General features: G+C 43.0%; 1 protein-coding gene across 1 annotated transcript in view; it reads left to right on the plus strand.

Moving 5' to 3' along the window:
- LOC132881848 (zinc finger protein 726-like) overlaps window positions 1-14,002 on the plus strand; it is a 37,396-nt gene that overhangs the window by 12,216 nt on the left and 11,178 nt on the right. The window contains exons 3-5 of the mRNA XM_060914819.1: window positions 3,499-3,574; window positions 3,670-3,712; window positions 4,990-5,233. Coding sequence (XP_060770802.1) covers window positions 3,499-3,574; window positions 3,670-3,712; window positions 4,990-5,233 — 363 coding nt within the window. The remainder of the gene's footprint in view (window positions 1-3,498; window positions 3,575-3,669; window positions 3,713-4,989; window positions 5,234-14,002) is intronic.

The raw sequence follows: 14,002 nt of genomic DNA on the forward strand, positions 1-14,002 counted from the left end.
TATTATTATTATTATTTTTTGTTACATAGTCAAAAGAGGTGTCGGATCACCGGATCCAGTGTAAATAGCTGCCGGAGCCAACGCCCGAGGTTCCGGAGCGCGCTCCGGCTTGCTCCCCCTCAAATTAAGCGCTGTTTGTAGGACACTGCCTCTGATCTGTCCTACAGTCTACCAACAGCAAAGGAACACAACGCTAGCTAATAGCTACTACAGAAGAACAGAGGTTACAATGGGTTATTTTAGCCTATTTGGTTACACACTCGCCGCCGCAGAATGTTAACAGCAATGTAATGCCTTTTCTGGCTAATTTTATTCATCTTACCTCCAACAAAGTGGTCACTACACAAGCGTTGGTATGCCGCTATCCATCTTCTCCGTCGGTCAGCATCTACCGGGATCCGATAAAATGATAACCCTTGCCTTGTTTGTTGATGGTTACTACATCCAGGTGCACAACAATATAGTGGCATGATGGAAGTCTTGCTGAAAATAAACACTTTCTTTGCTGCCGTTCCTCAATGCTGGCTGTGGTAAACTACTGGTAGTATACGTCCAAAATGGCGGCCGCGTTTGTCGTGACGTCACGTGAAAAGGGTCCATAGAGTGCTCCGAGATGATGCTAAAAATAGTAACACTGCGGTCTGTGCGGCCATCTTGGAAGTCACTCGCTCCAGAGCGCTCATAGAGTACACATCATAGAGTACACATTCACCGATTCGTTTCCGCGTTCGAGGGCTTAGAAGCTTGGATTTTTTTAAGAATTTAGACATCTGAAGTGATGGAGCACTACTGTGAAAGTTTGGATAAGCAGGCACAGGAGCGTTATGCTGAGAAGGTATGTTTCATTGGGAATGTAGATCCATATACTGTTAGTGAGAAGGAATGGAAAGCTGACCCCAGCTTGTTGCCACATGTGACATACATCGATCTTGTGAACTATCTAGTGGTTCACCCAAGTCCATTTTGTGAACTAAAGCATGTATACATAAACATTACTAGGCCTAGATCTTAAATGCCATTTGATGCAACAATGCACTGCAGTAGACATAAGCTACCTAATGTGACAAATATATCCATTAATCTTTGCTGAAAGTACATAGAAAAGATAATAGTTTGTATCACATTTATTTTAGTAACTATGAAATTCAAGACAATTTAACCTACCTGTCACAAAGTGATCAGAACAAATCCGGATACAGTCCAGTTGTCCTAAATTTGATCGGTTAATGGCAGCCAGCCACTGTCGTCTCCTCCGCTCGCTTTTCTCCTGTGCTGCAATTCCCTGGTTAGTCACGACTTTAGGGAGTCTGTGGAAGCTTTTGCCACCCTTTTCCCCCCGGCTACTACAGCCAACAATGACGCACACATTCGGCATTGTCACCCCTTTTTGCTTCGCTGAACAACAACAATGCACTGACACAGTGACCTTTGACTTCCAATATGGCCGCCGCTGGGTTCACGCTGACCTCGAAGCACTCTATACCGGTACTGTAGCGGTATAACTGTATCGGTACGAAACCCATAAATGTATGGGTTTTGTACCGGTACAGTATCGGTACTGTATCGCTTTGCTGTAGTGTGAACAGATGAAGCGGTTCTGTATCGATACAAATAGCATGCGCAAAGTCACACACCTCAATCGATGTCTTCGCTGAATAAAATAGTGAAGAACGGAGATTCGTTTGTTTCTTTCTCAACTGCCTCACGCGTTTTATATGATTCGACTGAATAAATGACCACCAGAAATACAGACTGTACACTGACAACAAAAAGCGCACACACGTTGTTTCATCCGCCATATTCTCGGAAGGAAGTTACTCGGTAACCACGGCAACATTTCGCGCACGCGCATTTCAACTACCGTGAAAGAAAACCGCAAACATTTCTCGCTAGTGTGGACAGATGCACTAAACTGTACCGGTATACTTTGTATCGATACAGTTATACCACTTGTACCGGTATATATGTGAACACAGCTAAAGTCTTTGTGTTTGGTGGTTTTTAAGCCCCGCCTTCGTGTGCGTGTGTGGTTTTTAAGCCCCGATTTCGTGTTTGTGGGGGTTTAGGCCCCGCCTTCATGTGTGTGGGTTTTTTAAGCCCCGCCTTCATGTTTGTTTGTGGGAGGTTTTAAGCCCCACCTTCGTTTTTTTTTTTTTTAAAAGCCACACTTTTGTTTGTGTTTTTAATTAATTTTTTAAGCCCCACCTTCATGTTTGTGGTTTTAAGCCCCACCTTCGTGTTTGTTTGTGGGGGTTTAAGCCCCACCTTTTTTTTTTTTTTAAATCCCCACCTTCATGCGGGTTTTTTTTTTTTTTTTTTTTAAAGCACCACCTTCGTGTTTGTGGTTTTTAAGCCCTGCCTTCATGTTTGTTTGTGGGGGGGGTTTAAGCCCCACCTTCGTTTTTTTTTTTAAAGCCCCACCTTCGTGTTTTTTTTTTTGTTTTTTTTTTTTTAAAGCCCCAATTTTGTTTGCATTTTATTTATTTTTTAAGCCCTGCCTTCGTATTTGTTTTTAAGCCCCGCCTTTGTGTTTGTGGGGTTTTTAAACCCCACCGTTGTGTTTTTATAAGCCCCGCCTTCATGGTTTTATTATAAGCCCCACTTTTTAAATTTTTTAAACCCCGCCTTTGTTTGTTTTTAAGCCCCGCCTTCATGTTTTGTGTGTTTTTTAAGCCCCGCCTTCGTGGTTTTTTTTTTTTTTTTTTTATAAGCCCCACTTTTGTGTTTATTTTTTTAAGCCCCACCTTCGTGTTTGTGGGGTTTTTAAGCCCCACCTTCGTGTTTGTGGGGTTTTTAAGCCCGACTTTTGTTTTATTTTTTAAGCCCCGCCTTCGTGTTTGGGGGGTTTTTAAGCCCCACCTTCATTTTTTAAGCCCCGCCTTCGTGTTTGGATTTTTTTTTTTTTTTTTTTTTTTTTTAAGCCCAGCCTTCGTGTTTGTTTCTGGGGTTTTTAAGCCCCACCTTCGTTTTTTTTTTAAGCCCCACCTTCGTTTTTTTTTTAAGCCCCACCTTCGTGTTTGTTGTTTTTAAGCCCAGCCTTCGTGTTTGTGTGTTTTTAAGCCCCGCCTTCATGTTTGTTTGTGGGTTTTTTTAAGCCCCACCTTTGCGTTGTTTTTTTTAAAGCCCCCCCCTTCGTGTGTGTTTGTGTGGGTTTTTTTTTAAGCCCCACCTTCATGTTGTGTGTGTGGTTTTTTTTTTTTTTTAAAGCCCCATTTCGTGCAGGATTTGATTTGATTCTGTGTTTTTGTTTTAAGCCCGGTCTTCGTGTGTGGGTTTTAACCCCTGGCCATTATGACTGGTGCGACTATGCTGATATTTTTGTCTAGTTAGAATCCTGCAACTCTTTCAAACTGTGGTGAGCAGAAAAGCATCTCCGCATGTAAGAGCAGAAGACCACATTGGGTTCCACTGCTGCCAGCCAAGAACGGGAATTTTGTCAAGAAAAAGTTCCTAATAAAGTGGTCAGTGAGTGTATAATGTTTATTCTTGATATTACAGGTGTCTCCTGGCAAGGGAAATGCACCTACTCCAGTCTCAGCACGTTCTGAGGTGGAAAAGAGCTCGTGGCCTCAAGGTCAGAGGAACTTCTGATTAGTCATGCTATGATATTTGCTTAAATACAGTAAGTGCTCATTGATTAAACTGGCTTTTTTTTTTAAATCCCCACAGCACTCAAGAGCCTTCAGACTCCTCAAGGATCTGACATTTTTAGGTAAGGAAAAAGTGTCTCTTTTTTTCGTCTTTTGGTTTTAAGTGAAACAGGAATAGAATATGTAATTTCCAAATGTATTGTTTTCACTATATACATTATACTACCACCACCCTGCTTCGCTGCATGGATGGTGTTCTCAGGATGCCAAGCAGTGTTGGGTTTCTATCAACAGTAGCACTTTGTGCCAAGGCTAAAATGTTCAGTTTTGACTAATCAGACCAGAAAAGGGTTTTCCATGTTTGCTGAGCCTCCAGCATTGCTTTTGGGAAACCTGAAAGACTTTATTTCAGTTCTCACAACTCTTCCATCCAGCCCCACTTTGTGGACTATCTGGGCAATGACATTCCTGCTGAACACGTTCTCACATCTGAGCTGTGGATTACTCCAGATTTTCAAGAATTGCACTTTTCCTCTTGTTTGCTTCTCCGATTACTCAATCACTGAACTTTTGTGGACAGCCTCCTCTCAACAATGTTGTCACATCCCTTCCATAGTTTATGTAAGGGATTTGTTGTTGCTGTATGTTTTAAAAATTAGTGTGTTTTTTTTTTTTTTTTTTGGTTGATTTGCTTTGCTGGACTTTAGATAGCTCATTGCTCTCCATTATCATGATTACTTAGGTTTTCCATTATATTGCAGGGTGCATTTTATATTGAGAGTATGTGGTCTGTAAATTGCGCATGAATTGACGCCATTCAGTGAATTGGATAACTTCTGATGGCAACTGGTTGCATTTGGACGAATGTAGAGGTTTCACAGCAACGTATGCAGTTAGACATTAGAGCACTTTTTTTCCCGTACATTGAGTTTTTTCCCATGTTAGCCATTCATCTGTCCATCCATCCATTATCTATACCACTTAGCTGTCATGGTGATGGCAGAAGCTGGAGCCAATCCCAACTGGCTTTGTGCGAGAGGTGGGGTACATCCTGAGCAGGTTGCCAGTCTGTTGCAGGGCTAACAGAGACAACCAACCATTCACATTTGCACCTATGGGCAATTTAGAGTAGCCAGTTGACCTAACCCCCATGTCTTTGGACTGTCGGAGGAAACCAGAGAACCCCGAGGAAACCTGCACATGGAGAACTTCTCATGCCCTCTTATGGGCCATTTTGTGTCGCTTCATGACGTGTGACCTAGTTTCAGTCTCTTCCAGTTTCAGAATGTAACATCAAACCTTTTCAGATTTTGTAGAGTATCCACAGACAACAATGGAGGCATTTTAATAGAAATGGTGGAGAAAATCTCTTCTTCTTCTTCTCCTCTTCTGTCTTCAGGAGCAGTGAGGTAATGGTGAGCACACAGTGTTTGCTGGAGCTCTTCCAGTTCTGCTGGCTTTGTCACAAAGAGTGCTGTATTATTACCATTGAGGGCAAGGAGAAGCTGTTTACAGTCACACAGGACTGCCAGAGTTGTAGCTACCACAGAGATTGGAGGAGTCACCCGCTGTCAGCTGAACCTACACAGGCCTTTCGTGATGAGGAAGAACATGCAGTGAAGCATGAAGATGATGATGATGAGGTGCGTAATTTTGCAATCAGCTATACTTCATAGTATTGTGTGCAAAAGCATTTGGCTTTCCTCGAACAACATTCATATGAAAAAAGGAAAGGGCTTAGTACTGTGGCCTAAAACTGTTAATGAATATCTTTTCAAACAAGAAATTGCAAGAAAGAACGTTAAAATTGAAGTGTGTACAACCCCAATTCCAAAGAAGTTGGGACACTGCAAAACAAATAAAAACAGAATGTGAAGATTTGCAAATCATGGAAACCCTATATTTCATTGAAAATCGTACAAATACAACATATCAAATGTTGAAACTGAGATTTTTTTTTTTTTAAATATATGCACATTTTGAATTTCACGTCCGCAACACGTTTCAGAAAAGTTGGGATGGGGCAACAAAAGACTGGAAAAGTTGTGTAATGCTAAAAAAACAAACAAACAAAAGAACTAATTTGGTTAATTGGCAACAGGTCAGTAACATGATGGGGTATAAAAGGAGCATCCCAGAGAGGCTGAGTCTCTCAGAAGTAAAGATGGGGAGGGGGTCAAGGTCAAGGCTTTTGTCATTTCAACCATATACAGTTGGTACAGTACAGTTAAAGCGAAACAATGTTTCTCCAAGACCATGGTGCTACATTAAACATCACAGGACTACAAATAGAACGTAGTGCAATAATGCAGTGAGTGCAAACATTGCATATTATAAAGTACATACAACATAAACTGCAGACAACAAGGACAGTGCAAAAACGACAACTAGAACAAAGACGGTACATTGCTGGCCAGTAGCTGTCACTGATGATGTACAGAAAGTTGAGTGTGCATTTTGAAGTAGTATATATAAAAAGAAATAAATGGGTGTAAACATGGTGTTTGTGTGACAATTTTTACAATGCTTCTCACAGCCCCTCTGGCATGGTGCCTGTGTGACTGTTCCCCTGTGGGCTGCAGTGTTCCACCGGGGCACTAGGTGTCCCTGTCTTTGTCTGGAGTGTGTGTTGCAGGGTTGTGCAGAGTGGCCACCCATCAGCTGATTGAGCTACACCTGGGCCCATTGTAGCCTGTCTTTAAATCTGTCTACTGCAGTTGGTCTCTCTCTCCGCTCACCTGCCTGCATGATCTGTCTGGGGGAGGTCTGCATTGCCAGCAGACCAGACGACAGCAGAGGCAGTTTTGATTTTGGATTGATTTACCTTTATTTTTGTAGATCAACATATATTTTTTTTGTAAATAACTAATCTTTTTCTATATGCTATCTCTTGTGTTGTATCCCATTTTTGTCACAGTTTTGAACCAAACTGTGACAACTGTTTGTTTAAAAAAAAAAACAAAAAAAACCCCTGCATGCATTATTGTTCACTGTTCAGAGACTGCAGTGGGAATGGTGTGATGAACAGTCTGTGTGTATCAGTCCAGTCCCTCAGAGTTGAGGAGTCTGATGGCATGTGGAAAGAAACTGTTACAGAGCCTGGCTGTGAAGGCCCGAATGCTTCAGTATCTTTTTCCAAATGGCAGAAGAGTGAAAAGATAGTGTGAGGGGTGTGTGGAGTCATCCACAATGCTGGTAGCTTTCTGGATGCAGCGTGTGGTGTAATTGTCTGTGATGGAGGGAAGAGAGACTCCAATGATCTTTTCAGCTGTCCTTACAATCTGCTGTAGGGTCTTGCTATCCGAGACGGAGCAATTCCCAAACCAGACTGTGATGCAGCTGCTTAGAATGTTCTCAGTCGTCCCACTATAGAATATTGTGAGGATGGGTGATGGGCTGAAGAAAACCCATCTCCCATGTAGGAAATGGGGATGCTGCTGGGCTTTCTTGGCTATGGAGCTGGTGTTGAGCGACCAGGTGAGGTTCTCTGCCAGATGAACACCAAGGAATTTGGTGTTCTTGACGTTCTCCACGAGTGAGCTGTCCGTGTACAGCGGAGAGTGGTCATCTGGTGTGGCACGGTTGTGTAGTGGTTAGCACGGTCACCTCACAGCAAGAAGGTTCTGAGTTCAAGCCCAGTGACCAATGGGGGGCCTTTCTGTGTGGAGTTTGCATGTTCTCCCTGGGTCTGCGTGGGTTTCTTCTGGGTGGTCCGGTTTCCCCCACAGTTCAAAGACATGCAGTTAGGTTAACATGGGGCAGCCTTGGGCTGAAGTGCCCTTGAGCAAGGTACGTAACCCCTTACTGCTCCCCAGGCACTGTAGTATGGCTGTCCGCTGCTCTGGGTGTGTGCGTGCGCATGTGTTCACTGCTTCAGATGGGTTAAATGCAGAGGATGAATTTCACTGTGCTTGAGTGTGCATGTGACAAAGGCTTCTTCTTATTATTATCCATGTTTTTCTGAAGTCACCAACTCTGTGTCTCCACGTTCAGAGACAGGTTGTTGACTCTGCACCAGTCTGATAGTTGTTGCACATCTTCTCTGTATATTGACTCATCCTTCTTACTGATGAGACCTACTACAGTCGTGTCAGCAAAATTAATATTATTTGAAATGTGCATTGCTGCACAGTCATGAATCAGTAGAGTGAACAGCAGTGGACTGAGCACGCACTGCTGGGGGGTTCTAGTGCTCAGTATGGTCATTGAGGCAGGACACTGAAGACTTCTTCAGCATGGGCATGATGGTAGTGTTGGGCAGTGGCTAGACCTTGCTTGGAGCCAGTCTAGAATGGAGATGTAAGGCACCTCCTGTCCTCCACTACCCTGGGTAGACATCTTGGGCAAGTGTTGGCACACCCTCAGCCTCCCTTGGCCAGGGATACGGCCTGGTTCACTTCACACCCCTCGAAGGTTCTGTTTGGTCAACCTGGCAGCAGTTCTGGCAACATGGCAGTCCTGTCAGTCAACTCGGCGGCAGTCCTGTCAGTCAACTCGGCGGCAGTTCTGGCCCAAGACCCCAATGGCGGCGCAGGCAATAGATGAGCAGCAACTCTCTTGGCTGCAATGGTGGATGAGAGCTGCAGCAAATGGTGACTCCCGATCGTCTTGGTTCTCCTTGCCATTGGTTACAACCCCCCATTTTGCGAGGTATGTGTGGTGGCTGTCGTGCAGCAGTCTCCCCACATTGATAGTTTTCACGCACAGGCATTCTCTTATTCTACTTTCTCTTCCCAATCCCATTAACTAAGTCCTGCGGCGACCGAGGAGTGGCAACGGGAGCAGGCGTGTGACCTCCAGAAGCTTCTAGTCACAAATCGGCATGCTAGGCGGTGAATACGTGATTCAGTCGTTCTGCTTAAGGATTTTGAGATGGTTGAGCATTTCGGGAACTGTATTCACGACTAAGCAGCCCTGTTCAGGAACCTCTCTGCTTACCCTACAGAGCTAGGGGAGCGGCTAGAAAAGGTGTCTCAAAAATAGCCTGCCTCGATAACCCCTGGCTGGCCTACCATGGCCAGCAGGGTCACCTTCTACATGGTCGGAAACAGAAATGCTTAATTTTTGATATTTGGAACATACTGACCTTGATGGACAACAAATAACAGTGGAAGACCAGAAAGACGCACTGCCATCATAGCACGTGAATTGAGATGATTTAATATCGACATTACTGCCTTGTCTGAAACAAGAAGAGCTGAAGAGGGCCAGCTGAGGGAGGAGGGGGGTGGTTATACCTTCTTTTGGAAGGGCACCATTTCACAGGAGAGGAGAATAGAATACACGGTGTAGGCTTTGCCATCAAGAACGACCTTTTGCAAAGCTTATTAGTTTCTCCAGTGGAAAGAACATAAGGTGGTATTGCTTGGCAATTTCAACGCAAGGGTCGGCCAGAATTCTGAGCTCTGGACTGGTACAACTGGCAAAGAAGGTGTTGGGAATATGAACTCCAACAGCCTAATGCTTCTTACCAAATGCATGGAACACAACCTTATCACCAACACGTTGTTCCAGCAGAAGAACAAATTCAAGACATCCTGGCAACACCCTCGTTCGAAGCAGTGGCATATGATCGACTACGTGATCGTCAGATCCCGTGATCGCAGCAGTGTGCTTCTTACAACCCTGATTCCAAAAAAGTTGGGACAAAGTACAAATTGTAAATAAAAACGGAATGCAATAATTTACAAATCTCAAAAACTGATATTGTATTCACAATCGAACATAGACAACATATCAAATGTCGAAAGTGAGACATTTTGAAACTTCATGCCAAATATTGGCTCATTTGAAATTTCATGACAGCAACACATCTCAAAGTTGGGACAGGGGCAATAAGAGGCTGGAAAAGTTAAAGGTATAAAAAAAGGAACAGCTGGAGGACCAAATTGCAACTCATTAGGTCAATTGGCAATAGGTCATTAACATGACTGGGTATAAAAAGAGCATCTTGGAGTGGCAGCAGCTCTCAGAAGTAAAGATGGGGAGAGGATCACCAATCCCCCTAATTCTGCTCCGACAAATAGTGGAGCAATATCAGAAAGGAGTTTGACAGTGTAAAATTGCCAAGAGTTTGAACATATCATCTACAGTGCATATTATCAAAAGATTCAGAGAATCTGGAAGAATCTCTGTGCGTAAGGGTCAAGGCCGGAAAACCATACTGGGTGTCCGTGATCTTTGGGCCCTTAGACGGCACTGCATCACATACAGGCATGCTTCTGTATTGGAAATCATAAAATGGGCTCAGGAATATTTCCAGAGAACATTATCTGTGAACACAATTCACCGTGCCATCCGCCGTTGCCAGCTAAAACTCCTATAGTTCAAAGAAGAAGCCGTATCTAAACGTGATCCAGAAGCGCAGACGTCTTCTCCGGGCCAAGGCTCATTTAAAATGGACTGTGGCAAAGTGGAAAACTGTTCTGTGGTCAGACGAATCAAAATTTGAAGTTCTTTATAGAAATCAGGGACGCCGTGTCATTCGGACTAAAGAGGAGAAGGATGACCCAAGTTATCAGCGCTCAGTTCAGAAGCCTGCATCTCTGATGGTATGGGGTTGCATTAGTGTGTGTGGCATGGGCAGCTTACACATCTGGAAAGACACCATCAATGCTGAAAGGTATATCCAGGTTCTAGAGCAACATATGCTCCCATCCAGATGACGTCTCTTTCAGGGAAGACCTTGCATTTTCCAACATGACAACACCAAACCACATACTGCATCAATTACAGTATCATGGCTGCGTAGAAGAAGGGTCCGGGTACTGAACTGGCCAGCCTGCAGTCCAGATCTTTTCACCCATAGAAAACATTTGGCACATCATAAAATGGATGATACGACAAAAAAGGCCCAAGACAGTTGAGCAACTAGAATCCTACATTAGACAAGAATGGGTTAACATTCCTATCCCTAAACTTGAGGAACTTGTCTCCTCAGTCCGCAGACGTTTACAGACTGTTGGAAAGAGAAAAGGGGATGTCTCACAGTGGTAAACATGGTCTTGTCCCAACTTTTTTTTGAGATGTTGTTGTCATGAAACTTAAAATCACCTAATTTTTCTCTTTAAATGATACATTTTCTCAGTTTAAACATTTGATATGTCATCTATGTTCTATTCTGAATAAAATATGGAATTTTGAAAATTCCACATCATTGCATTCCGTTTTTATTTACAATTTGTCCCAACTTTTTTGGAATCGGCGCTGTACAAGCAGAGGTGGACAAAGTACCCAACTTCATTACTTGAGTCAAAGTACAGATCCCACTGATCAAATGTTACTCCGATACAAGTGAAAGTTGTCCAGTCAAATTTTTACTTTAACTTAAGTACTGAAGTACTTTTAAAAATATTTAAGTTTCAAAAGTACATTTTCTGTCAGCACGTCCTTGTTTTATTGCCACAATGCTTACAAAACCTAACACCATTACCAAAGACAGAAATGTGAATTCACAAAATGAACGCATGCTGTGCAATCATGGTGGTTTAACGTTAAGCTAGCTAGTTAGTGAAGCTCCACCTGACATGCTAGCAAACTTTTCAAACTCGAAATCATATTGGGTAGCTAATGCTACTAGAAAATAAAGATTTCTACATTGTTTATTTGGCAAGATTATACTAAAACATACATTTCTGAAAAGATTTCAGATAAGTTAACGTTATTCATGTTAGCGTAACTCCATTTTTACATGCTAACTAATAGTGTCCAAGTTCACTAGCTGTGTATTAACATTTAGCCGTGGACAAGGCTATGGCAACTTGGCCGGAAAATCCATAGAAAGTCATTTGACTAACCAGACTGCATAGCTATTTCAATATTATCACTAGCTCTAAAAGCACAGATAACTTCGTTGCAAGGTTTCTCTTGGAATAAAATGTTTATATACCTCAATATGCTTCCGCAGGTCAGACGGCGAGTTTTTGTAGGCTGTGATGTGGTTCATTTTAGGCAAACAAAGCAAACGTTTAAAACGAAATGACTCTTTAATCCTTTCAGAAAATTGAAACATGGGTTCATGGGCCACGGGTGCATTCATTCCCCAGAAGAACCGCCTCCTTCCATTCTACCATCAACTGATCATGTTAAATAACGCTGCGGAGAAATCACTGAACTTGATTTTATACAGTCTGTGGATGTGACGTGACCCTAGTGATTACTGATTGGTTTATTCGCAGGTGACACTGAGACAACCTATCACGTTTTAGAAAAGAAAAAAACATCCACTTTCAACGTTGCTTCATAGTAATGAGGGCCTTGATAGAAATGTAGTAGAATAAAAAGTACAATATTTGCCTTCCAAATGTAGTGAAGTTAGTCATGAGTTTCCAAAAAAAAATACTCAAGTATAGATACTCAGTGTACTTGAGTACAGTACTCAAGTAAATGTACTTCGTTACTGTCCACCTCTGCTTACAAGATCCATGACTAGTGCTGATGATGACTGCTGGCTGGACCATCACTTGATTTGCTCAATAATGGACATCAAGATTGTCCACAGAAGAAGGCTCAACTGCAAGCTGTGTAGATGCAGATTGACCGTCGCCTGCCTGAAGGACCCTGGCAAACAAAGTTAGCAGCCTTCCTTTGAGAAGTTCTCTAAGGACCAGTATCCCAATAACAATGAAGAGCACTGGTCCACCCTGAAGAGTGCTATCCGTGATGCTTGTAGCAAAACAATCGGTTTACACAAGCGCATTCACCAAGATTGGTTTGATGAGAATGACTCAGAGATGTGTCGTATGTTGGAGGAAAAGAGGAAAGCTTTCCAGGTTTTGCAAAGCAATCCCATGGATGTCAGTAAGAAAGAAAAGTTCTGTAGGTTGAAGGTCGAGGTGCAGAGAAAGATCAGGGACTTGAAGAACGAGTGGTGGCATGTGAAAGCAGATGAGCTTCATTGTCTTGCGGATGCCGGTGATACTTGTGCTTTTTTTTTTCAGTGAGATCAAAAGACTGATCCGAACTCCTGACCGGTAACGACGCCATTAACTGTCGCTGGAAAGAGCATTTTCAGGATCTGCTGAACCAGAACTCCACGGTTGAAGAGAAAGTGTTTGACCACATCCTGCAACTGCCCATGAGAGAAGAGTTAGTAAATACTCCTAACTTGGAGGAGTTACAGAAAGCTATCAGTCAGATGAACAACAACAACAAAGAAGCCACTGGGCCTGACGGTATCCCCGCTGAGATATTTAAGTATGGAGGCCCTGCGCTAACCCAACAGCTCCATGTCTTGATTATTAAGATCTGGGAAAAGGAGGTAATTCCTGCAGACTTCAGAGATGCCCTCACTGTCACCCTTTTCAAGAAAGAGGACAAGACCATCTGTGGAAACTATCAAGGGATCTCGCTCCTAGCAAGGATTCTGCCTGCAATTGCTAGGATACTGGCTAATTGTCTCTTACCAGTCACAGAAGGGATACTTCTGGAGTCGCAGTGTGGCTTTAGACAATCTAGAGGCACAGTGGATATGGTGTTCACAGCTAGACAGCTTGAAGAGAAATGCCGAGAACAAAACAGGCCACTGTATATGGCCTTTATAGATCTGTCAAAGGCTTTTGACATGGTGAACTGACCAGCACTGTGGAGTATCCGATCTAAAATTGGATGCCCTACAAAATTCATAAGCATCCTTCGGCTACTACATGATGGCATGAAAGCCACCATACTGACGAGGAACGGATCTGAAAGTGAGCCTTTCGACATAACTACCGGAGTCAAGCAAGGATGTGTGATTGCACCTGCCCTGTTTTTCATTTTTGTGATGCTTCACATTGTTGAAGGCAAATTACCTTTTATTATTAAATGGTACTTTTTCATCTTTAACAAATCGCAGACAGCGGGTTAGTGTTAATGGAACTTTATCTGAAAATAAAACTCTGAGCACAGGTGCACCACAGGGATGCGTGAGTTCACCGGTTCTGTTCACTCTGTACACAGATGCGTGTAGAAGTTTTCATACAAACAATCACATCATTAAGTTCTCAGACGACACTGCAATTTTATCACTGTTGAAAAAGAATCATGATATATCTGACTATACTTTGGAAATTCAGAGGTTTGTTGAGTGGTGTGACGATAACCACCTCATTCATTCTGAATGTGAATAAGACGGAAGAAATGGTGTTCAACTCTTGAGGAGTGGGTGACCACAGGCCCATGGTCATCCACAATCAAGCGATTGCCCAGGTGCAGTCATACAAATATCTGCGTGTCTTTATTGACAACGCACTCACCTGGAGCACACACATTGACAGCCTCTGTTGCAGACTACAGCAACGGTTGCATTTTCTTCGTCGTCTGAGAATTCATGGTGTTGATCAAAGATTTATGTTGATTTTTTTTTATAAGGCAGTCTTAGAAAGTGTGATCAGGTATAGTATCACAGCTTGGTTTGGTAACCTCTCTGTGCA

Source organism: Neoarius graeffei, chromosome 1 (genome assembly GCF_027579695.1).
Source record: "Neoarius graeffei isolate fNeoGra1 chromosome 1, fNeoGra1.pri, whole genome shotgun sequence".
In the NCBI taxonomy this organism is placed as follows: Eukaryota; Metazoa; Chordata; class Actinopteri; order Siluriformes; family Ariidae; genus Neoarius; species Neoarius graeffei.